The sequence below is a fragment of the Temnothorax americanus genome, unplaced genomic scaffold (assembly GCF_048541705.1).
Source record: "Temnothorax americanus isolate GAGA-0224 unplaced genomic scaffold, ASM4854170v1 Scaffold103, whole genome shotgun sequence".
NCBI lineage: Eukaryota > Metazoa > Arthropoda > Insecta > Hymenoptera > Formicidae > Temnothorax > Temnothorax americanus.
In genome coordinates, this window is record NW_027509235.1 from 106,096 (window position 1) to 132,237 (window position 26,142).

At 35.6% G+C, this 26,142-nt stretch overlaps 1 protein-coding gene across 4 annotated transcripts in view; it reads right to left on the reverse strand.

Annotated features, from left to right (window-relative positions):
- Nucleotides 1–26,142, reverse strand: part of Ack (activated Cdc42 kinase) — a 72,487-nt gene that overhangs the window by 21,226 nt on the left and 25,119 nt on the right. For 3 of the 4 annotated variants that reach the window (XM_077416412.1, XM_077416421.1, XM_077416426.1), the window contains exons 4-5: nt 15,108–16,745; nt 13,766–14,442 (exon numbers count right to left, since the gene is read on the reverse strand). In XM_077416412.1, coding sequence (XP_077272538.1) covers nt 13,766–14,442; nt 15,108–16,745 — 2,315 coding nt within the window. Of the gene's footprint in view, nt 1–11,408; nt 11,491–13,765; nt 14,443–15,107; nt 16,746–26,142 lie in introns of all 4 variants that reach the window. The other variant, XM_077416430.1, reaches the window with a different exon arrangement.

Consider the following 26,142-nt stretch of genomic DNA (forward strand, 5'->3'; position numbering starts at 1 on the left):
AAAAATCTAAGCAGTAGTATCTTTATTTCCGAAAAATTATAACCCAAGTGATACACGTCACAAAATTATGTTACCTTATCAAAAAGAAAAGTCGCGCTTCAAGTGATCTATTACAATTACAAAAAAGAAATGATATCTCTTTAAGTTAGAGCGCCAATTACAGAGAGAACATGTATATTGCCTCAAAAAATAATTGTTGCACTACATTGAAAAATCTTTACATTGTGTCAATTAGAAAAGAATGTATAATAACAATTTTATAAGATTAAAAAATTTTATTTAAATTTAACAAGGTCTCAATTTACGACGTAAGCGGGGAAAATTATAAAAATGCGTGGAAACTTCTCAACGATTCATACGAGAGAAAACGAATTCTAATCGCGAAACATCTCGACGCGATTATTGATCTGTCAGTACCGGGTAAAGCTACACATAAAGATTTGACAAAGCTCGTTGATGACATGCGACAACACGTAAACATGCTCGCATCGTTAGGAGTGCATCCGGATCAGCATTTATTAATTCGGATAATAGAACGGGCTTTGCCAACAAACTTTCGGACGAAGTGGGAAGAAACTCTTAGTTTAGATGTTTCGCCGACTCTCGAGCAATTGTACAAGTTTATTTCTGAGACTGCATTCCGCATTTTCACGCTTGAGCAAGACGCGCCGCGTTCTAAATTAGGAGTCAGCAATAAGCGACAATTCTCTAAAGGGGAGTCATCTTCGTTTAAAAAGCGCAAAGATGATGTAGGTGCACACGCTTTAATTACTAATACGCCTTCGAACTGTCTTTTTTGCAAAAAGGAAAAACATTCGATTTTTAAATGTCTTGAGTTTATTAAACTGACGATACCACGCAGATGGGATTTCGTTAAAAAATCTAAGCTTTGTCAAAATTGTCTTCGATCGCATACTGGCAATTGTAGTTGGTCGCATTGTAAAATGTGCAATAAATATCACAACACTCTTTTGCATAATCCGACTTCCAAATCCTTTTCTACAAACCAGGGATTTCCCAAGGTCGAGTCCGCGAATTCTGCAATTCAGGCAACGATATCGCAGCCCAAAGTGGAATGACAGAGACCACTCGTTTTTGAAGTATTTTCGCGAAATTTACAATCGCAATTAATGATGAGCGCAGTAATTCGTATTAAAAATGCTCACGGTAATTTTATCCAGTGTCGCGCCTTATTAGATACTTGTGCAACGGCTCATTTTGTAACGCAAGATTTTATTCAAAGGGTAAAATTACCCGTACACCCGTGTTCCGTTCAGATCGGTGCGATTAACGATATGCACACAACATCAAACGGTACAGTTGAATTGGTCATTCATTCAACCAACAACGACTTCAAGAAAAAACTTTCATTTTTAATAATTCCAAAAATTGCAGATAGAATTCCAGACGAAGTATTTCCACGCGAATCGATTAACATACCAGCTAACTTAAAACTAGCGGATCCTCATTTTCATTTACCTCGTTCAGTCGACATGATCATCGGTTCTGGAGCGACCTTATCCTTACTTTCGATCGGACAAATTAATCTCTCACGAGATAATTGTGATTTACTTTTACAAAAAACGCAGCTCGGCTGGGTCGTCGTCGGAGGGATAGTCGCGGCCGGCGGAAAGAGCATCGTTTCATGCAAGTTGACAGATTTGACGGAACAAATTGCAAAATTTTGGTTATTGGAAGACATTACTGCTAATCGGTTTAAATCGCCAGACATTTCGGAATGCGAAAATCATTATTCCCAGAACACGACGCGTGATTGTTCGGGACGTTACATTGTGCGATTACCATTTCAGCTGGTGGAAAGGGATTTCGGAAATTCTCGAGCGATCGCGTTGCGTCGTTTTTACGGATTACAGAAAAAATTCAAGGCTGATCCGATACTTAAACAAGAATACGAACGTGTGATGAACGAATATATTGAATTAGGTCACATGTCCTTGTTAACGGAAGAATCGGAAGGCGGTTATTATCTTCCCCATCACGCGGTTATAAAATCCACGAGCGTTACAACTAAAGTACGCGTAGTTTTCGACGCGTCAACAAAGACTAATAAGGGGATATCTTTAAATGACACTCTAATGATCGGTCCGACGATTCAAGGCAAATTGTTTGAACATCTGGTGCGTTTTCGCATGCACAAATACGTTCTCACCGCCGACATTGAAAAGATGTATAGACAAATCTGGATACATCCCGACGATCGACACTATTTAAAAATTTTCTGGTTTTACGAGGGTCAAATTCGAACGTTTGTAAAAAATATTGTAACTTTCGGTCTGTCATCGGCCCCTTTTCTTGCCATTCGGACGATCATACAACTCGCGATTGATGAAGGCGTCGATCTTCTCGTCGGCGCTGAGATTTTGAAACGTGATTTTTACGTAGACAATCTTATAACCGGGGCAGAAACTTTAAAGAAGCTCATACAGATTCGAGATGAAACTATCGAGATTCTAAAACGCGGTGGTTTCAATATAAGACAGTGGGCATCAAATCATCCGCGAGCTCTTGAAAATTTGAATGAAAGAAACGTAGATGTCGAGTTTCTTATCAATGAAAATCCAATTTTGAACACGCTAGGCATTTCTTGGAACGCATGTCGAGATGAATTACTTTATACAGTCATACCTATTCAACTATCTGATCGAGTAACTAAACGTCGCATTCTTTCGGAAATTGCCAAAATTTTCGATCCCCTCGGATTAATCGGTCCGATTATTCTAACTTCCAAGGTTTTAATGCAAGAATGTTGGAAGGCCAAAATTTCGTGGGATGAGTCAGTACCCAGCGCGTTATATTCCTCATGGTCATCATTCGTAAATCAGCTTGATCTAATTGATCATTTAGCTATTGATCGACGTTTGACGGTCGATGAACCTATCGAAATTCAAGTTCACGGTTTTTGCGACGCGAGTAAGTTCGGTTATGGAGCCTGTTTATACATACGATCTCGTAACAAGCGGGGAGATATACTTGTGCGTCTGTGTTGCGCTAAAGCGCGCGTCGCTCCTATTAAGGACATGACAATGCCTCGACTTGAATTGAATGGAGCGCTTACACTAGCACGATTATATCGTGAAGCAAAGATAGCGTTTACTTTCGAACCTGATAAGTTCATTTTTTGGACAGATTCCATGATCGTTTTACATTGGTTAAAAAAATCTCCGAGCATGCTCAAAACGTTCGAAGCAAATCGTGTCAAGGAGATTAAAGAAGTTTGTAAAGATGTCAAATGGCAACACGTTAAATCGGAACATAACCCAGCCGACGCGCTGTCGCGAGGTCAATTTCCGCGAGAATTTTTGAAAAACAAATCTTGGTTCAACGGTCCATCATGGCTTAGTCAGTCCGAAGCGAATTGGCCAATCTCTCTCGAAACTTCCATCATGGAATTACCCGGCTTAAAGAAAACTGTTTGTCTAGCGTCACAGATTATTTCAGATGACATTTTCAAAAGATTTTCTTCTTATACGAAGTTAATTCGTACCATCGCATATTGTTTGCGAGTGCTACTCTCAAATCGAAATAAGGGTGCACTTTCTGTACAAGAAACCATAGAATCCGAACAGCGGGTACTAAGATTGATTCAAAGGGCGCATTTTTCGGACGAAATCAATCGTATTTCGAATTCAGAAAGAGTGAAGGGCACAAAACTGGCCACCTTAAATCCTATAATCGATGAGTCAAAATTGCTCCGTGTCGGCGGCAGGCTGCAAAATGCAAACATCGCCCTTTCACAAAAACATCCAATTTTACTGCTTTCACATTATCATGTCACTGATTTAATTATTCGTGAAACACATGAGAAAAATCATCATGCAGGAATTCAGTCCACCCTTTACACGATTCGTCATAAATTTTGGCTTCTTGACGGAAAAAACCAAGTACGTAAAATCATTCGACATTGCGTACGTTGTATTCGATTCTGTGCATCGCCCGTTAATTACAAAATGGCTAATTTACCGAGATCTAGATTTGAAGAGAACACCGCGTTCCATCATACAGGTATCGATTTTTTTGGACCTATGTTTATTAAAGAAAGAAAGCAGCGAAATCGAGGTCGTGTAAAAGTATATGGCTGCGTTTTTATTTGCATGTCGACAAAAGCCGTACACATTGAAATCGTCAGTGAATTATCAACAGAAGCATTCTTGTCCGCATTAAGACGTTTCATAGGACGAAGAGCCATTCCAGCAAACATATATTCTGACAACGGTACGAATTTCGTTGGTGCCAATAATCAACTTCGTGAACTATACGCATTAGTCAAATCTGATGAATTTAAGACACGAGTTGGCGATTTTGCTACAACGAAGAAAATTTCTTGGCATTTTAATCCGCCCCTCTCACCTCATTTCGGAGGCATATGGGAGGCGGCGGTAAAGTCTTTTAAACATCATTTTAAACGAGTAGTAGGCGATCTTTTATTCACTTTCGAGGAGTTAAACACCTTAGCCATAGAAATCGAAGCCATTTTAAATTCGCGACCTTTATGCCCCATATCAACCGATCCGAATGATCCACTCGCATTGACACCTGCTCATCTTCTTGTAGGAAAACCTCTCACTATGCTGCCGGAAGATAATTATATTTCTGTTCCAGAAAATCGTTTAACATCATGGAGATTAATATCCAAAACCCGTCAAGATTTTTGGCGCAGGTGGCACACCGAATATTTAAACAAACTACAAAAACGTCAAAAATGGACCAATTCTGATGCCGGACTTCGGCGAGATGCTATTGTCATTTTAATAGACAAAAATCAACCGTGTATGCGGTGGCCTCTCGGACGAGTAGTGGAGATACACCCCGGAGACGACGGCGTGGTCAGAGTTGCGACCATCAAAACAGCGCAAGGAATTTTCAAACGCAATGCGAAGCTTATTTGTCCTTTACCGAACCTTTCTTAATCTCTTCTCGAGTTGCGTGATAAACGTATCGAATATTGTAATATTGTTTACGCAATTAACAATTTTAGAAAGTATGAAACGACGTTCATATGGAAAACATTATCTATTGTTGTTAAATTGTTGATCGTTTACTCTCAACGGGGGGAGAATGTTCCGTGGATCAAAGGCGGACTTATTTATTGCATTTTATTTTTAAGAAAGGATTAATATGTGTAAATTTATTGATCGCAACATATTGTATTCGCGCGTAATTTCGCATACTTCAGCATTCAGCGTTACCGTCAAGAAAAGAGAAGGGAGAAGAAGTGGCATTTTTCGAGCGGCTTCAAGATTGCCGTGCGCGATGTATTTGTCAAAAAAAAGGCGAAGTTTAATTAGTCTTGGAAACGACGCGGAGATGTTCGGTCTTACAAATGTATTGTGTATATTATAATATTATCGTTATAATGACGAAGTGATATTGATATAGTGACGTGGTATTACATTATCGAGCCGAGCCTCGAATACACGATCGAGCTGTGCCTCGTACACGCGATCGAGCCGAGTCTCGAGCACGCGAGAGAGCCGAGTCTCTTTTCCTAACGCGCTATTGAGCCGAGTCTCAATATACGGGGCCCCGTTAACGACACCGAGTGTCACCATAATTACACGTATTCGTCTTGTTATCAATCTGTGTCCTGATTGTTATTGTACACGTTCTCAGGGGTTTTTATGCCGTAACAGGCTTTTCCCCATGAGCCAATAAAGGATCATTTCCCTTGGCTCAAAAATACGACTTTTTATTTCGCACCGTTCCAGTATTCGAAACCAGGAAATCTTTACGCATTGAAAAGATTTTCGATTATACAGATGTTGTAAAACAGATTTGGTTAAACATTCACGGACGGTCAAACATATAAAAAATGTAAATTTTATAGAAATTGATAATAACGATAAATTACCAGAATTGTCACTTAAAGATAAAGTCAAACGAGCCGAAATTAAATTAGGAGCATTTTTTGCTGAACACAATATCACTTTTGACATCGCAGATCACTTAATTCCACTATTGAAGGATATTTGTGTAGATCCTAAAGTTGTACAGGAATTGTCAGCAGGCCGACTTAAATGTACAAATATTGTTAAAAATGTAATAGCAAAACGCGAAGTCGAAAAAATTGTTGATAATTTACAGTCTTCTAAATTTTCTATTTTAATCGACGAGAGTACCGATATTTCAGACTCATAAATAATTAATGTGCGTGCTTGTTCGATATGTTTCTCCTTTAAGTAAAAAAGTGGTGACACAATTATTAGAATTAATATCTTTAAATGCGAAAGATTGTTCCGCGAGTAAACTTTTTGAAGCTTTCAAAAAACTTTTAAAAGAAAAAAACATTCCAATTAAAAATATTGTCGAATTGGCAAGTGATAATGCATCAGTAATGACTGGATGCAATAATTCTTTTATGCAACTTTTAAAATTAGAAGCACCGCGATTAGTAATGTTAAGATGTATTTGCCATTCCTCCGCGATTGTAGCTAGTATAGCTTGCGTTAAATTACCTTCATCTTGTGAACATTTAATTAGAAGTATTTATACTTTATATTTCGGGTAGTGCAAAAAGAAGTGCGAGAATTTCAAACATACTTCAATGTGGAAAGCAATAAGTTATTAAAATTATCAAATACTAGATAGCTCAGTTTACATAAGTGCGTTGTTAGAGTTCTTGAAAATTGGGCGGTTTTAAAACATTATTTCAGTGTAGAAGTATTTGAAGACAAATCAAAATCTGCGGAAATTATTTTATCACAATTAGACGATAACACAATTAAACCATATTTTCTATTTTTAAAATATGTATTAAATTTTTTTAATAAGTTTTTAATGCTTTATTTCAATCGCGTAAAATTTTACTTCACAAATTATTAGAAACTAGCCAACAATTAATTCGTGAATTAACTCAAAATTTTATGTCTGTAAATTTAAGATATTAGTAATTTAAATTTAGATGACGAACAAAATATATTACATTTGGAAAATGTATATGTTGGACCAGAATGTGAAAATTTTTTAGAAAAATTATCTTTGGAATGTAGACATCAAATGAAATTAGCATGTTTAGCTTTTTATAAAACGGCAGTTCAAGAAATGCTAAAACGTTTACCATACAAGGATCCTCTTTTTGAACATTTAACTTTTTTAGAACAGATTGCTCTTTATGATAAAAATAGAATAAAAATTAAAGATTTAACTCATATTGCCATGATTGTAGAAGATATAGATATTAGTAAATTAAATGTTGAATGGAGAATTTTACCAAGAATTTTTAACAATGAGCAAAAAAAGAATTAGCTTGCTTAGACATTGATGATATGTGGGGTAAAATAATAGAATATAAAGATTCTAATAAGAAAAAAATCTTTCCAAATTTAAAGTTATTGGTCGAAGTAGTTCTTTGTTTTCCTCATTCAAATGTCGAGGCCGAACGAATTTTTTCTATAGTAACTGATGTAAAAAATAAAAAAAGAAACCGATTATCTAACGATACTGTTTCTGCAATTTGCATAGTTCGGTCAAGCTTTCAAGCTGAAGACATTAATTGTATTAATTTTGAAACTGATCCTAGGCATCTTGAACTGCATAATTCACAAAAATTATATGGATATACAAACACATCTAATGAGAAATAATAAATATTTATGTTATTTATGTTAATATATAAGTAAATATTAATATAATTTATTTTCTTTTAATAATAAATAAAATTTTATTTTTATGTTATTTAATAGTATTTTATTTAATAGTATTTAATACGTTTGTTTTAATATACATATTTTACTTTTATTTGATTATTAAATATTTAAAAATACTGTGTGTTTATATAATTTTAAAATGTTATTAATTTTTTATTTTCTGTGAAACAAATATTTAAATATTATTTTTGTTTTTATATTAAGTACAATGCTTATATCATTTTATAACAAAATGTACTTTTATTTTATGAATACTGGTAAGGTTTTTGGCAGTTTTCCTTACCCTTGCAACGAATGTTGGTATTCTATGAGATTCTGCCAAATAAAATATTTTACTTTTATTTTACTTACAAGTGTCATTTATTTCATAAATTATATCACCCTCCTACCTAGGGTAGACCTCGTTTCGCGTGAAAAATTGGGTAAAGCAAAAAATAAACAAAACAATTTCCATCGCCAGCAAATAATTCAAAATAAGGCGTTTTATTTTCAACCCAACTGGCCAATTGAAACTTTGACTGTCTTACTGTTCGGACGTTGTGCCTTGATATGGCTGGTGACGTTTTGATTTCACCGTTTGTTTTGGAACGCATAAGAATTGTAAGCTTTTAACTAATTTTTACAGTGTTAATTGATTTTATTGTTTTTGACTAGCGCGATATTGTAATGATTTTGTATAGTTTTTCTATTGTTAAATGTATTATTTTCTCTTTTGTTTAGTTTTGCGTTTGTCTTGACGTTGTTAGGACACCACGTCAACGATGCAATTAAGTTTGTTATGCGGATCGGTGTAACTTGAATTAAAGCACTTGATAAGGACTGGAATTCGGTCGAAACGCCGTGCAATCTTGTTTCAATTGGCCAGTTGGGTCAAAAATAAAACGACTTATTTTAAAGCAAAGAATACTTTGTATTTATACTTTTTAAATTATAAAATTGTATATATACTTTTCAATATACTAACTATTCTCTGCTTTAACAAATTGTTTCTGTTACAGATATTAAGAATTTCTACATAAAGCAAGAAAAGAAGAAAAAAATGGGTTTTTTAACTTTCCACGCGAATCGAGGTCCTACTCCCGCCTACATGTGTACTGTCTATACACATACCAGCAAATAACTTCCTTTAGCACTGACACAAACTGAGAAATTTTTTCAAAATTTTTCGTTAATAACTTTTAACAAACAATGACCGAGGGCTAAAACCTTCTAAAGGTTATTCACAAGATCTTGACAACATATGTCAAGGTCAAGATCATCGGAGGATGGTCCCCTATACTGCATAATTACCCGATTTTAAAGAAAAAAGTTCTCCAAGTTCTTGGACAATTTTAAAGAAAAAAGTAATGTCCAAGGAATTTTCGACATTACTTAGGAAACACCCTGTATATAGATAAAATCGTTGAGTATACAGTTTCTTCTTTCTTCATTGCATTATTGCAAGTGTTTCAAAAATTGTGCGAATTTTGTGTTATAACCATTATCCTGCGCAACGAATGCTGATGGCTTTCGTTCGTAGTTATATTTTGCGGTCAAAAACACACGCACACATGCGCGCGCGTGCAAGCACATGTATTATACAGGGTGTTTCAGAACTCTAGGTCCATACATTAAGAGTGTTATTAAAGTCATTTAAAGTTGAAATTGTTTAATAAATATATGCCCATAATAATTTCCTAACAGAACTATAACCATTGAAAATTCATGTAAATATTTGAAACATTTAGCAAGACTTTGTATTGAATCTGCAGGAGATAATTTTGAACAAAATTTGTAATACATTTGTAAATGAACAAGTTAAATTAAATATCTTTTTTCTTTCCTTTTCAAATATTTACATCAACTTTCAATGGTTGTAATTCTGTTAGGAAGCATTTACGGACATACGTTTATTAAACAATTTAAACTCTAAATGACTTCAATAACACACTCTTAATGTATGGACTTCGAACCATGAGACACCCGTGTGTATAAAAGGTCAATCAAAAACATATACAAGGTGTTCGATTGATGTAAAAAATCGCATAATCCACATGAAAAACTGAAAGGACATTCGGCAATTCAAAAATTCAAAAAATCTAAAACTTTGCATAATAATAGAATAGTAAGACTTAATAACAAAATAATTTTTTATTGAGGTTAAAAAATGGTTTTAGGGGTGTAAACACTCCCTTGAAAATAACCAGTTTTTAACAATTCTTTTCTTTGTCAGTGAAAAAATTAAAGAGTTATATATTTTGACTAAACTGACTTTAATATCGAAGATTCTTACAAGCTCGACGTTTCGACACTGGTTTTGTGTCCTTATCAAGAGATATCTAAAAGTACATAACGAAGTCATTACAGCAAGTTGTTACAAAAACGGATGTCTCACAAGAAACGAATAATATCTACCTATCTACTCATATGTTCACGAATTATTTTAAAGTTGTTGCAGTTGTATAACTTTGTCAAAAGTTCTTAATTAAACAGAGTCACAATCCAGAGAGCCGTTGTCATAGTGTACACGGAAATGACTGGTGACACATCGTTCCGAATCGAGAGACAGCGATCGACTAATCATCAAAATACAAAATTACTCGGTCAACAGAATAAATACATACACATAGAGGGAGATGATTAGGTAGCTCTTATGATTCTATCGTATAGCGGATTAAGATTTTCAGTGTCTGGAAATGTAAGGAAAAGAGAGATTGCGGAGATGTTTTACATAAAAAAAGAACAAATAAACACGATTAATTTAAAGAAAGACACTGAAAATCTAAATCCGCTGTACGACAGAATCATAAGAGCTACCTAATCATCTCCCTCTATGTGTATGTTTTTATTCTGTTGACCGAGTCACTTTGTATTTTGATGATTAGTCGATCGCTGTCTCTCGATTCGGAATGACGTGTCACCAGTCATTTCCGTGTACACTATGACTCTCGCTATGACACTATGACACGGCTCTCTGGATTGTGACTCTGTTTAATTAAGAACTTTTGACAACGTTATACAACTGCAACAACTTTAAAATAATTTGTGAACATGAGTAGATAGGTAGATATTATTCGTTCCTCGTGAGACATCCGTTTTTGTAACAACTTGCTGTAATGACTTCGTTATGTACTTTTAGATATCTCTTGATAAGGACACAAAACCAGTGTCGAAACGTCGAGCTTGTAAGAATCTTCGATATTAAAGTCAGTTTGGTCAAAATATATAACTCTTTAACCAGTTTTTACATTCTTAAGCGAATATTATTGAAACAAAAAGAGATTTTTAATATAAAAAATAGTTTAACCTTTAGAGGCCGGAAAAAGGACTTAAAGACATTTTTTTTACTATTTTTTGCTTATTCAACACACAAATTTTGCCTGAAAACATCAAATAGCCTGTGTTTCTTGGGTGGTCGATATTTCGACCACCCCCAGCCTCTAAAGGTTAAACAAAAGTTTCAGGTTTTAAACGTACTTTATAATAGCATATCTGAATTTCTTAAAAACAATATATTTTTTTAAATATCCCCACTACTCATTACACTGGTCTACAACAAAAATACTTCAGAAACAAAATTAGCCAATCTTTACTAATTTGGGATCGCTGAATCCGAATATGTTAGTAAACATTTTTAACTAATTCTAGTTTCGATGATATAGAGAGTTAAAATCCTTAGAAATCGCTTTTATGGCTATTGGGATCTGACATTCGTCGCCATGACATCTGGTGGTCGAAAGTGAAAGCACTGGACTGTATACAGACCTCGTGGCATTGTACAGGCTTGACGTGCGGTCGTACTGGCTTTGTATTTTTATTAATATGGAATTTTCTCTGCGTTGTAAATCTACGAGCAGAATTAAGTGTTCAGTTTGCGGTTGTAAAAGTAAGGTTGATCGTAATTTAAATGTTCAAATTTATCTTTCGAAAATTTAACTTGGCAGTTGAATTTTTGATATTTTTTATTTTATTTCACATAATGAGTAATAGCAAGTACCTAGTTTATTAAAATGTTAAACACATATATCATCTTATATCAACTTTTAAAATAAACTTTATCACATTAACATGTTAACATTAATATAAATATATACTCATTCTTTTAACTTTTTCTATATCTTATAATTTTATATCTAATGACTTCCTATATCTAACCTTTAGAAGGCGGAAAATTTTTTTTTTTTACTATTTTTCCCTTATTCAACCCACCAAATTTTGCCTGAAAACATCAACAAATAGTTTGTGTTATTTGGGTGGTCGATATTTCGACCACCTCCGCCCTCTAAAAACTAATAACTTTCTTTAAATATCTTATAACTTTTAACCCTTTTCTATTTCTGAAAACTTTTATTGTGTATAATCTTTTATATAATCTTGTAACCATTTCTATATTTTATAACTTTTAACTCTTTTATAATCCTATGATTCAATGTTTTCACTAGCATTTTTGATTGAACTTTCAGTTCTTAAGGAGGTTTTACAGGTACTCTCTAGTCAGTCGTTTCCTGTCTCCGGGAACCCTTTTGCCATAAGAGCTCATGTTAAAACTGTGATTTCAAAATTAATTTTTGCAAATTTTTACACGATAACCGATGCTAAAATTTTTTGAGCACTTTTCTCGCGTCTCACTTTATACGTCCATGAAGTTTTTTTTCCAATTTTTAGATACATCTATTATCTGTAGAACCTCCTTAAACAGATTTCATGCAACATAATGCCATAGTATACTTTTTTAAATTCTTTTAACATTGTGGTAAGAAATATTTCATTTCGATTCAAAAAGAATAAATAAATTTTTACTAAAAGTAGAATATATCACAAACAAAGTTGACTTTAAATTGAGCACTGCCATTCCTAATTGCACCTAGCTGTCTATAATATATCGATACTTTTCTCTTTCAAATAAATATTTTTTTTATCTTTAATTAAACTTTCTCCTCCTAAAATAAAATTTATTAATATATAACGTCTTTCCGATATGAACTCGATGATTGATCCAAAAAAGTGCTGTGTGAATCCGACAAACCAAGTTGGCTCACAGTTTTTCAATGTTCATATCGGAAAGACGTTATATATTGCCAATCACGGTCGATTTAAAAAAATTACTTGAATTGTTATTCTATACTGGCGAAAAAAATTTATTATTCTATTTATTATACACCGTCGACTGAAGAATCGGTGCTCCATCTTATAGTTGTTATTGCGATAAATATTACCACAGCCCCAGTGGTCGAATGGCACGACACCCGCACGGTATACGAGTGGTTCCAGGTTCAAACCCTGGCTGGGGTAATATTTTTCGCAATAAAAATTTAAAACTATTTAATTTAGAAATTACATCAACTGACCAAAACCCATGGTCGAAATTAATAATGCCTCGATGATTGATCCAAAAAAAGTGCTGTGTGAATCCGACAAACCTAGTTGGCTCACAGTTTTTCAATGTTCATATCGGAAAGACGTTATATATTGCCAGTCACGGTCGATTTAAAGAAATTACTTGAATTGTTATTCATCTATACTAGCGAAAAAAATTTATTATTCTGTTTAAAAATATCTATTTACTGATCTCTTATCAGTGTGGTCTTGGGTGGCGTCGCCAAGGGCAGGACAAGAGGTCACCTCGAATTTTTTAAATGGAATTCCTCATATTGTAGTATATCGTTTAAAAGAACAAGAAATAAGAAAAATTTTGGCCCAAACCAGAGGTCGATACGTTGATCCGTTCGAGAGTTATTTAGAGTCAAAGTTCGAAAAAGCCAATTTTTTATCTCAAATAACTCCCGAACGCGTCAACATATCGACCTCTGGTTTGCGCCAAAATTTTTCTTATTTTATGTCCTTTCAAACAATATACTACAACATAGAGGGTCGCATTTAAAAAATTTGAAGTGACCTTATCCTGACCTTGGCGACGACACCTAAAATTACACTGATAAGATCAGTAAATAGATCTTTTTAAATCCTACAACTTTAACACTTTTCTTAAAAATGCGTAGTTTTCCCTTAAAAAATGCCTGATACGAGCGCTCTGATACACCCTGTATATATGTTTTTGATTGATCAGCGCAAATATCCTCACGAAGATAAATCAATTTACAGAAAAATTTCGAGATACACACCTCATGAGACTCTCCAGTTTGGCCTGCCTGTCTTTCGCAATTTGCTTGGCGGCTTGATTCGTATCCCAACCGGTTGCCTGCAGCGCGGCTAATACTTCTTGTTGCGACGCATCCACGGTGTCTTTCTGCACTTTCATGACTTTGCTCGCTCTAAACTCGTCGCTCAGTGACATCACCAATTGCTGAGAAGCTGCGGTGAGCGGTGGACTAGTGCCGACTGAGTGCTGATTAACCTGCAATAGATTCGTCTTGGCAGCAACAAAGTCATTCAATGTCGCCGATGCATTTTTAGTTGATGTAGAAGCTTCAGCTTGCAGTAGATTACAGGGTCCACTTAAGTTGCATTTGGCTACGGGATAATGACTCTGCACGTAACCGTTCTGACCAGATTTAAATGGACTCTGGGTCGTAGAAGGAGGAGGAGGAGGAGGAGGAGGGTTATAAATCGGTGGCTGTTTCAGATAAAGACTAAAGTCGCAAGTGTGTCCTGGAGTAGGCTGATTCTTGCCGGTAATACTCTTCTGTTGCTGTTGGCTGCTAGCAGTTTCCTGAGTATAATTTTGGCTGGGCTTGCTGCTCAGATTATTTGAATAGTAATTTCGGAGAATGTTCTGCCGAACAGTTTTATTGTAAAGTGTATTAAATTCATTCTGAGACAGCTGCTCTAGATTAGGAACCTGTAAAATAATTACAATTATAAGATTTATTAATTGTTAAATTTTAAATTCTAAAGTTTGTTAAAAATAAACTTGGTAAACGCGTTATTATTTTTACATTATCATCATTATTATTGTATACCAAAGAACAAAAACATTCAATTTCAACATCTAAAATGTCTCTGTTATATGTACATTTATCAAGAAATCTATTTAAAAAAATTTCAAAGTTCTAATAAAAAATATGACAAAATTTTTACAATATGTTTTTTCTAATTAACATCACACCTGTGTTTTTTTAAACAAAAATATGATTTTTTAAAAAGAATATACAGTCATATAATCTGTACAAATGCATATATATATATATATATATATATATATATATATATATATATATATATATATGCGAGCAAGCACACACAAGTGCAAATATACAAACGATTCTTGTGAAGGAGACTTTCAAATTCCAATAATTCAGAAACTAATCATAGAAAGTTGATAAAATTGCAAACTTTTCATAAGAAACACAAAAATTACAATATTAAAAATTTAAGCAAATTGATCGAAAACTTTTTTTCATATAAATCATGCGGCGTCCTTCTTGTTAATAACAAAAAACTTGTAGCAAATATTATATTTCTCTTCTGTAAAACTGTGAAATTTTTATTTAAAATATTACATACCGTTTGTTTTAATTCAGCATATACTTGTTCAGATAAAAATGTAGCGGGCTTTAAATGTTGGGATTGCTGCAAATCGTTCTGTATATGAGTGATTCCGTGAGTATTACTTGAGCTGGACAATATTGGCACGTTTTGAAGACAGGTTTGGGGCAACGCAAAATCACCCAGATGAGGAATTGGCACCACGCTCGATAAGTAATTTTGACTTGACGACGAATAGATCTGCGCCTGATTGGAAGCAGCCTTGGAAATATTGCAATGTCCGTGTTGGGAGAATTCGCTCACGCTCTTGTCGGAAACATGATTGGCAGTCGTTTGAAGTAGATTAAAACTGATATTATGAAGATAATTCTGACTCCCATCAGTTAACGAGCAAGCCTGGGTTTGATTCGCTTTAGGAACATTGGCTGCATCGCACTGAGGATAATTCCTGGCATTGGAGATGCTACTAATGACAGTCTGTCGCAAATTGACAACATCTTGGTCAACGCCCAATGAATTTTGAAGATAACTTTGGTTGTTTGACGAACAGACTTGTATTTGGTTAAACGCGGTCTTGGCGACATTGCAAGGTCCGTGTTGAGTCTCGTGATTGACGTGCAACATGTTTTGAGGATAATTCTGATTTGACACACAATCTTGTGTCTGTATAAAAGTAGCCTTGGTAACATTGCAAGAACCATACTGATTTTGATCGTTTATATCACTATCGGAAGCATTGCCAGTGATTTCTTGAAGCTGATTATTAACGCTCGCTTGGGACACCGAATCGGACATTAACATCTGGTTAGCAGCCGAACTGACCAGACAAACATTTGGCTGTTGGGATAGAGTTTGTGTTTGCTGCCAAATTTGGTTCACTATAGCCTCAGTGGCCGATTCTGACACACATTGGTCATTATGGAGTCGCGGTCTTTGAACATTTATGCTCTTCAGCTGCCAGGAGTTCAGCACTTTGCTAGGTGGCGTCGATGAAGCGTTTGCTCGATCCATTGTCGCAACCGGCGATCTCGATTTTCCCTGTGGTGGTGGCTTCAATGCCGGAATGATTGACAAAGGCCTAGCAGCATCTTCCATCGTTGAAATTTGCTGCTGAGTAGACGTATTTTGTTGCAGCTTCTCTAACGATGAGCAGTTCAAATAATTCCCGGAAACAATTCCCGGCTGTTGGCGTTTATCGTTGCTAGCGTTCATGTTCTTCGTTGCTTCCTTCTCGCCCAAATGCTTCTCCAACTCAGCCAAAAAAAGCGGATCCAGTTTCTTGACAACAGCGGCAACTTCTTGATGATCGGAATTAACATTCAAAGACAGCTCATTCATGCTCTGCGCGAGCTCGCAATTGGACTTGGGCTTCGGCGGACTCACGTTCGGGCCAAGGAAAGGAGGAAGAGGAGGAGGCGGTGGAGTTGGAATAGCGAACGACGATGTGGGTCTACTGTTAGAAACATTAACATACGTCTGCGAAGTGGAAGTATTTCGCAGATCCTCCGGCCAGGAAGACCAATTCGATCTACATGGGCTGACCTTATCTATTTCGCTATAGTGATTTGCGACGTCGTTATCTTTCACGTTCACATTCAAATTTAATGGGTCCTGCTGACACCCCTTGTTTAAATTCATCGAGTATTGCCGAGTCTCCTGGGAAAAGAATAACGAAATAAAATAGTATACAGATAGTAATAGTATAAAATACAAATAACTAAAAATTAATTAATTAATTTTTATAAAATAAAATAATTTATAAAATAAAAAAAAAAAACTTAAATAAAATATTTTTCAAAAATTTATGCAAATTGTTTAAAAAAAAGTTATTAATTTTTAAATAACTTTAACATAAATTCTGTTAATGTACATACCGATATTTTTAGAAAACCATGTTATTGTTAACCTCATAACATAATGCAAATATAATAATAGTTATGTAACTGTTGTTTTCTTGATTCGTTTAAAAAATTTTTTGCTTTTCTTTCGTTTAGCCAAAAAATAATTATTTCGATAGAAAGTTGATTAGATTACAATCAAGTTCGTGTTACAATCCTTAATGACACTTGCCGTTTTTACTTTAGAAGAGATGTTTTTTAAGGATTATATTCGCAGCCAAAATAGAAATTACTTTGATATAATACATAAAAAAAAGCATTTAGCATACTTGATTAATTTATCCAGTTTTGCAATTTTATAAGAATTATAGAAAAACTCTTTGCCTTACGAAGAAAGCTCCTTAGAGAGTGCAAAAATTAAAATTACTTTAACACCAAAAGCACACAATTAGAGTCCTAGACTAGGTTTATACGGTGCGGACGGTTTGTAATCCGGTTTAATAACTACTGTATACTATCCGATGCAAAATTTTTCTTCTTTTGATCATAATGATCATTATGTCTATAATGATCAATATATCTATAACGAAGCCTGTATTTTATTCGATGTATAATTATTAGTATTTTATTGTTTTGGCTTCCTCATAGAGGAAGCTTTGTGAGCGAAGGCTTCTACTTGCACACTTAAAAACTATAAGGAAGCAATATGGAGGTTTCTACTTGGACACTTAAAAACTATAAGGAAGCAATGTGCAGGTTTCTACTTGCACACTTGTTTTTATTGTGATAAACTTTATTGCAACTAATATCTGTTATACTAATATCTGTTATTATTATAAAAATAAACTTTGTGAGCGAAGTTTTCTATTTGCAACCACGGACATTTCTAATTTGCCGATCATCGCCTAATTTACTACCAACCTTCCTTGAATGATACTCTATCGATTAAAAAAAAAAAAAAGCCCAATATCTCAATATTTACGGAAGTTAGAACAACCACGAACATTTCTTAAAAAATTCAAAAATTTTTTTTTAAATGAACCCTTTTACCGATCATCGCCTAATTCAATACCAACCTTCCTTGAATGATACTCTATCGATTAAAAAAAAAACAGCCCAATATCTCAATATTTGCGGAAGTTAGAGCAACCACAAACATTTCTAAAAAAATTCAAAATTTTTTTAAAAAAGAACCCCTTTACCGATCATTTCCAAATTCAATACCAACCTTCCTTGAATGATACTCTATCGATTAAAAAAAAAAAAAACAGCTCAATATCTCAATATTTGCGGAAGTTAGAGCAACCACAACATCAAATGTGCACATACATACATATACGGACGGGTTTTTTTAGACGATATTTCAACGTTTTACAACAATCTGAACATATTGGCAGAAAAAACTCAAAAACCAATCTCTTTGTTGGTTTTTTCTACCTCTATTTCATATATAATTAATTTAAATTTAGTTGACTAGACCCAACTTTATACGCAATTGAAGGTTCATATACGGAATTCACGAAAACAAAGCTTCCTCTATGAGGAAGCAAAATTGGATCAGATAATATACGGTAGTTACTAAGACTGAATTCCGATATTTACTGTCAGGAACTGTCAGGACTGAACATCTATAGTATACGTGACGTAAAATATAGAAAAATATAGATATTCAGTACTGACAGTGAATATCGGAATGCAGCCTAAATCGGATTAAAAGCCGCTGGTGTAAACGTAGTCATATATAAAGAGAAAAGTGACTCCGGCGTCACGATTTCTGATTGGTTAATGCCCCCACTTAATTGAAGCAGCCATATTGAGACCGCAGTGGAAAATGAAGTTAATATATTTCGATATTTACAGCTAGCATTTGGGCTGCATTTTTATATTTACTGTAAGTACTGAAAAGTATGTGACGTAAACAATAAATTTTCAGTACTGGCAGCGAATATCGGAACATGCCTTATTGTTTAGGTTCCCTGGCGAAAATTAAGAAGCTTTATAAAGCATTGACAACCGTTCAATGAGAGTTTTTTGAGAGTTTATACGTTTTCAAACTTTATAAGAACGCTTACACAACGCCGTTGGATTTTGAACGCTTCCAGAACGCTTATAAAACGCAGTATATAACGTTTCATGAAAGTTCTGAAATGCTGAGGCAACGGTTTTCAGAGAACGCTCAGTAAACGCTGCGTGCAGAGAGTTTGCTGTCAGATTTTTCAAACGTTTAGCAAACGCTTTTCCCAACGCCGTAAGACAAGCGTTTTCAATCCGTTCAGCAAACGCTCTTCCGATGGCGAATTGTATAGGCGCAGTGAACAATTTGTAAGGCGTTAACGCAAACGGCTTGGAGACGCCCAAGAAACGCTTTTCCCGACTCCGTAACACAAGCGTTTTCCCTCCGTTCAGCAAACGTTCTTCTAACAATGCCGCTAGGCGGCGCATCTTTCTCGCATTTAAAATACATCCAGCCGCGTATATAAGCAGACCCCCTGCGAGGCAAAAAGCAGATTTTAACATTTAATGCTCTTTACGCCGTTTCTTCTATAATAACGACAAGAGTAAAGGTCTATCTAGACAAACTTGCATAGGTGCATAACCATATGCATAAAGAAACGGATTGGTCTATTTCCTTATGCACATACATATGAACCAATCAAATCTCTTATGCTTATGTTTATGCGCTATGCAAGTTTGTCTGGATTGACCTTAAACGCCCATTAAACGCTCAATAGAGGCTGCACGCAGTTTCCAATAATGAAAGCAAACGCTTTCAACTTATTATAAACGCTTAACAGAGGACCTCTAAATGTTTTAAAGAACTCTCAGCAATATACAAACGCCTTTCAAACGCTGCAGCGTTGCAATTTCCGCTCTACAAACTCTCTACTGACCGTTTCTAAACTCTCAACGAACTTCCGCAAACGCTCACGTAAACATCAAACAAACGTTTATGAAACTTCTCATTTTCGCCAGGGTTAGAGGTAGTGGAGTTTGATTTGTTTGACAGAACTGGAGCGGTCCCAATATGGCTGAAGGTGAAGGTCCGAAGTCACTTCTGTCTTTATATAGGCTCTACACACAATTAGAGTATAAATCCTATATATTTCTTTTGTAAATTAACTCGTTATTAATGTGCAGAAAATTCACTGTCTATCTTAGCCTTCCATAAAAACAATCTTTTTTGTTTAAAAAAAAACGCATAATTTTTTCAATAAATTTTAAGAGAATGTAAATAATGCATAATCAAAAATTATATCGTTAAATTTTTGTTACGTAGACGGATTAACAGGGGAGATGTATTCAGTTCTATAAACTGTCTACTAATTTAATATATATATCAATATTTTGTACAGCTATGTGCAGTCACATGTAAATCATTATGTATGAAAATTAATATTAAATTGCAATTATAGATAGACTGTTGCTAAATGAAATACACGAAAGCTAAAGTAAATGCGTCGGTAACATTTTACTAACAATATCCAAAGCCGTTTTTGAAGCAATTGCATCATATGAAGATGCGAGTTGCCTTGAATATTATACTTGGTGATGCTGGAGCCGTCTGTTTTACCGGCATTTTTTGCCGTCACGTAGCGTTGTATTAATTGACAGAATCAAAATCCTTTTCCAGAATTGCAGTAGGTACATACATTAATGATTCAGGGGAACTCCGATTTTATATAGAAAACAAGAAAAAATTATGGAAGTACAAATTTCCTTATCTACTTTTATCCCAATATGGCGTCTCGAGTTGCGGCGAGCTGTCAGCTATATTTCATATAAGAGATATACCTTAGTACGAACGCGAAAACAAGTTCCCCTGAATTGCACAACAATAAAAACATCAATAAACCCCCCAAATCAAGATTTGGAAGCGTAATATAAAAGTATGATGTCGATGTGTATCGTGCGTATGTATGCGTGCAATGTTATAGGTGCTATCCTTGTTTATATCCTTGCGTCTATACAAGGACAGATATAGGTCAGTAACATAAAAAATGGTAATTTTGTCGGTTATACAGATGGCTCCAGCATTACCTTAAAACTGAAGGTTATTGAAAGTCTTGAATAACTTGAAAAATTGGAGTCTCAAATGTCTTGAAAAAAAAAACTCATAAAAAATATTTTCTAGGAAATATTGAAACATTAAAAATTCTTAAACATAAAATTTTTATGTTTATAAAGAAAGAATTAAAATATGGCGCTCTAAAAAAGGAAAAAAATTATATTTTTTTATTACTCGTATACCTACACAATAATAAAGTTTTATTTAAACATGTGTTATTTATATACTGTTCCTCTTTTTATTATCTACATTTTTTGCTTTAAACAAAATTTTATTGTTAATTTTGCCACAAATAAGAATATTTACTTATATTAATTTATATAATAATCTAAAAAATTTACATATTTATTTTTATGAGCATCTATATATGTATAGCATTTATAATGCATATATACAGGCCCTGGATTCCGTAAAGCGCATATGCGCGCATTTTCTATAGTAAACGTTACATATGCTATAGTTAAATGCGCGTATATGCGCTTTACGGAACCCAGGGAGGGTCTCAGATTTTTCGTACAAACTGTAATAGTAGTAGTAGTAGTAGTATGTTCTATGAGCAGAAATAAGAAAAAAATGTTATATAAACATAGGTCTCAAAATGCTTTATTAGAAAAAAAGTTAGACTTTCATATTAAAGAAATAATAACGGTCTTGCCGATCTAGATAAGTGACACGCCGTATACATAAGAGATATGCCATTCGATGATGTTTATCTTATCCGCTTGTTCTAGTCATATTTATTATTTAAGATGATTAAAGGCAATTATTTCAAAAAATGTGTATGAGTACTAGTAACGAGCAGTACTTTGTAGTTTGTAGAACATTATCCCAAAATGCCACAAATTTTCACATTTTCACAAACGAAGAATACGGATATTTATTTTGTGTATGGTTTGTGTACAGGGAATGCAAGGGGACTTTTATTAGAGAATATCAACAGATTCCTTAACAGAAGAGTGCCGAATCACACAGTCTTTATCCATGCAATTACGCTTGACGGATTCAAAGTCTAGGGTAATAAATTCAATATTACTCGATGTATAGCTTATATTGACATGGGTACGCGGCACTTTGAAATGCAAATTTAAGTGAAATTGTTTCTTACACATTTCATATCTTTGCTATAACTTTCTAATAAAACAAACAAAACCTATATGTTTACAAAACATTTATTTCTGCTCATAAAATATACTATTAAAAGTAAAATCTAGGAGACACCTATATATGTATATATATATATATATATATATATATATATATATATATATATGTGTGTGTATTGAAATGTATCGAGTTGTGTTAGCGAAGATGTGTGTGTCGCGTGTCGCGCGCGTGTCGCGATGCCGTGTTGCCATGCGAAGAATCTATTAGAGAGTCGATCGTCTAATGACAACAGAGTGTTAATTTGTAGAGAGTGGTTTTTTCGGAAGCAAGCGAGCAAAGGGCATTCGTTGCCCAGGGACCAGTAACAGAGAAGCCTTCGTGTCGAGAAGTCGAGTTGTTAATGTTTCGCTTCGTGCGTAGTTTCGGAGTTTGAACGAGGCTCAGCCTCAGCGTAGATCGAGCGAGAGTGTTAACGTTCCCTTTGTATTTCTCATATTCTGTGTTAATCTCATCCCATAATAAACATTATACCGTTCTTATATCCTTCGAAAGCCGAGTTGTTGTTTAACAGGCTTATGGAAAAGAACCCGAACGACTCATGGATTTCGGACAAAGAAAGACGAGACGATGATGCCCGTGAAACCAATGCAGCCGCTGCTGGTATGCCTTCCGGATCAGTGCAGTGCGATCAACGTGAGTTGGAACTCGTGAGGAAACAAGCAGAGTTAGCCGAACGAGAGCTCGCGTTAGCGCGCAAGGAGATAGAGTTGCTACATATTCAACAGCGAAATCAGCCAGTGGACGGCCATTCGTCGAGAGCATCGTCGGTAACCGAGTCAAGGCGGCCTGATAGGACGGACGTTCAAGCTATCGCGGATTTGTTAAGTCCCTTCCATGGAAACAACGACTGCTACGAAACATGGGAACGGCAATTGCGATTATTGAAGATGACATACGAACTTGATGAAAGCGAAGCGAAAATTTTAGTGGGCAAGAGGCTGAAAAACAAGGCGAGCGAGTGGTTCTATTCAAAGCCCAAATTTCTTCAGATGAATCTTGAAGATTTGTTAGCGCAGATGAGAACGATGTTCTTCCATCGATCGAGCAGAGTGGCTTTGCGGAAGAAATTTGAAGAACGTTCCTGGAAACGAGGTGAAAGTTTCAGCGAGTACTTCCACGAGAAAATGATACTTGCTAATCGAGTACCCATCGGCCCAGAAGACACGGTGGACTATCTCATAGACGGAATTCCGGACCCGATGCTTCGTGATCAGGCGCGCATTCAAAGATTTAATTCGGCAGCCTCGTTACAAAAAGCGTTTGACAAAGTGATGTTACGAGGAAAGACGGATAGCGGCGCAATCCCGAAAAACGGCGACTAGAAGCGATCTGCCAAGCCCAGCGACGAAGAAGGTGCAGCTACGACTACGACGCAGAAAGATAGCCACCAAAGAAGAAGATGCCATTCCTGTGGTGCAGCGACGCATCTCGCAGCAGAGTGCCCGACGAAAGAAAAAGGCGTAAAGTATTTCGAGTGCCGTGAGTATGGACATGTGTCCGCGCAGTGTCCGAAAAAGCATACTCCGAAGGTCGTGCCGAAAGAAGTGTGTAGCGTGTCAAGATCCGCGCGTAAAAAATATCGAAAAGAAGTTGTAGTAAACGGATGCGAGACCACCGCGTTAATAGACACTGGTAACGATTTGACATTGATGCGAGAAGACAAGTATATTAAATTAGGCTCACCGTCGTTCGAGCAAGGTGAAATACATTTTCGAGGAGTAGGAGCGCCGAATAACGTTAGGTAGATTTTCCGCGAATTTGGTTGTCGATAATAATAGATTCTCGATAGACATTTATGTAATTCCCGACGATCTTATGCAGCACGAATTATTGATCGGTGCGGATTTCTTGAACACCATAGATCTTAGAGCTAGAGAAGAAGAAGTAACGACCGCAAAAATAGAAAAAACGGTACAAGAGACTGACGTTGTTCCCGAAATCTTAAGTATCGATTACGACTGCGGAATGAACGAAGTTGACGTATCGAATATCGCGAATAAAGAGCATAGGCGCGAAGTTGAAAATTTAATTGAAGCATATAAGCCCATAAAAACTCGCGATGTAGGCATTAAAATGACGATTGTAGTCAAGGATGATCAACCAGTGTATCAGCGACCGCGACGATTATTCAAAGCGGAAAAAGACGAAGTAAACGCGCATATTAAAGAATGGTTGCGAGACGACATTATACAGCCATCATTATCTGAGTACGCGAGTCCGGTAGTACTAGTTAAGAAAAAAACGGCGCGACGCGATTATGTGTAGACTATAAAGAACTTAGGCTGCGGTCCACACTTGATGCTACAAATGCTTCGAAGCATTCCTTTTCTCCTTTCTTTCAATAAAGAAAGGAGAGGAAGAACGCTTCAAAGCATTTGTAGCGTCAATTGGACCGCAGCCTTAATAAGAAGATCGTGAAAGATCGATTTCCATTACCGCTTATCGAAGATCAAATAGATTCATTACAAGATGCTAAAGTTTTTACCACTCTTGATCTTAAGAACGGATTTTTTCACGTACCACTAGATGAAGACAGTCGTAAATATACTTCATTTATCGTACCAGATGGGTAATACGAATTTTTAGTAGTTTCTTTCGTATTGTGTAACTCACCCGCAGTTTTCCAAAAATATATTAATGCGATACTTAGAGTACTTATTCAATCGAAAGTTGCTTCGAGTTATATAGATGACGTCATCATTCCGTCGTCAGACGAAAAAGAAGGCTTGAGACGATTAAAGATTGTATTAGAGACAGCCGCCGAATGTGGGTTAATTATTAAATGGAGTAAATGTTTTTTGCAAAAGAGTGTTGAATACTTAGGACGTGTTGTCGAGAGCGGAACTATCCGCTCCTCCCCGCGTAAAACGCCGGAACCGAGTAATGTAAAGCAGGTGCAAAGTTTTATCGGCCTCACGCGAGTTATTTTCGAAAATTTATATTAGGATATTCATTGATTGCACGTTCGTTGACGAATTTGTTAAGAGCGAATGTACCGCTTCATTTTAGTGAAGAAGAAAAACTGCTTTCCGTGAACTTAAAAGGTTATTAAGCGATAAACCGGTATTGCAATTATACAGCTCAAATCGCGAAACAGAGCTACATACAGACGCATCTAAATACAGGTACGGTGCTATTTTAATGCAACGCAATAGCGACGATCGAATGTTTCACCCAGTGTATTATGCGAGTGGGAAAACCACGGAAGCCGAAGAAAAGTATCATAGCTACGAACTCGAAGTCCTTGCGATAGTGAAAGCATTGCAGAAATTTAGAGTCTATGTGTTAGGTATTCCATTTAAAATTGTTACGGACTGTCGCGCGTTTACGTTAACGATGAATAAGAAAAATTTATGTTAGAGTAGCGAGATGGGCATTGCTTCTCGAAGAATTCTCGTATACGATCGAGAAAAGCATGACCCATGTAGATGCGCTTAGTCGTAACCCGTTACCGAATGTATTTGCGATAGATGAAGACGATGAAGGATTAATTGTTAAATTAAGGAAGGCGCAGAGTATAAAGATAGCAAAGTGCGACAAATTATCGAATTAGCGAATCGTGGTTCTTCCAAAAATTATATTATGCGTGACGAACTATTATTTAGGTTGTGTGATAACGATGTGCGATTAGTGGTACCGAAGCTTATGCAGTTACAAATAATACGGCGAGCTCATGAACAAGGGCATTTCTCGACTAACAAAACAGAGCTGTTAGTAAAAAGAGATTACTGGTTTGCGAATATGCGTGTGAAAATCGAGAAGGTAGTATTTAATTGTGTTGATTGTATTTTAGCGGAACGGAAGAAAGGTAAACAAGAGTTGGCTACCTACGATCGATAAAGGCAGTGTACCGTTGGATACTTATCATATCGATCACTTAAGTCCTTTGCCGTCTACGAAAAAGAACTATTGACATATCCTCGTAGTTGTAGACGCGTTCAGTAAATTCGTTTGGTTTTACGCCGTTAAAAGTTCATCTGAAGTA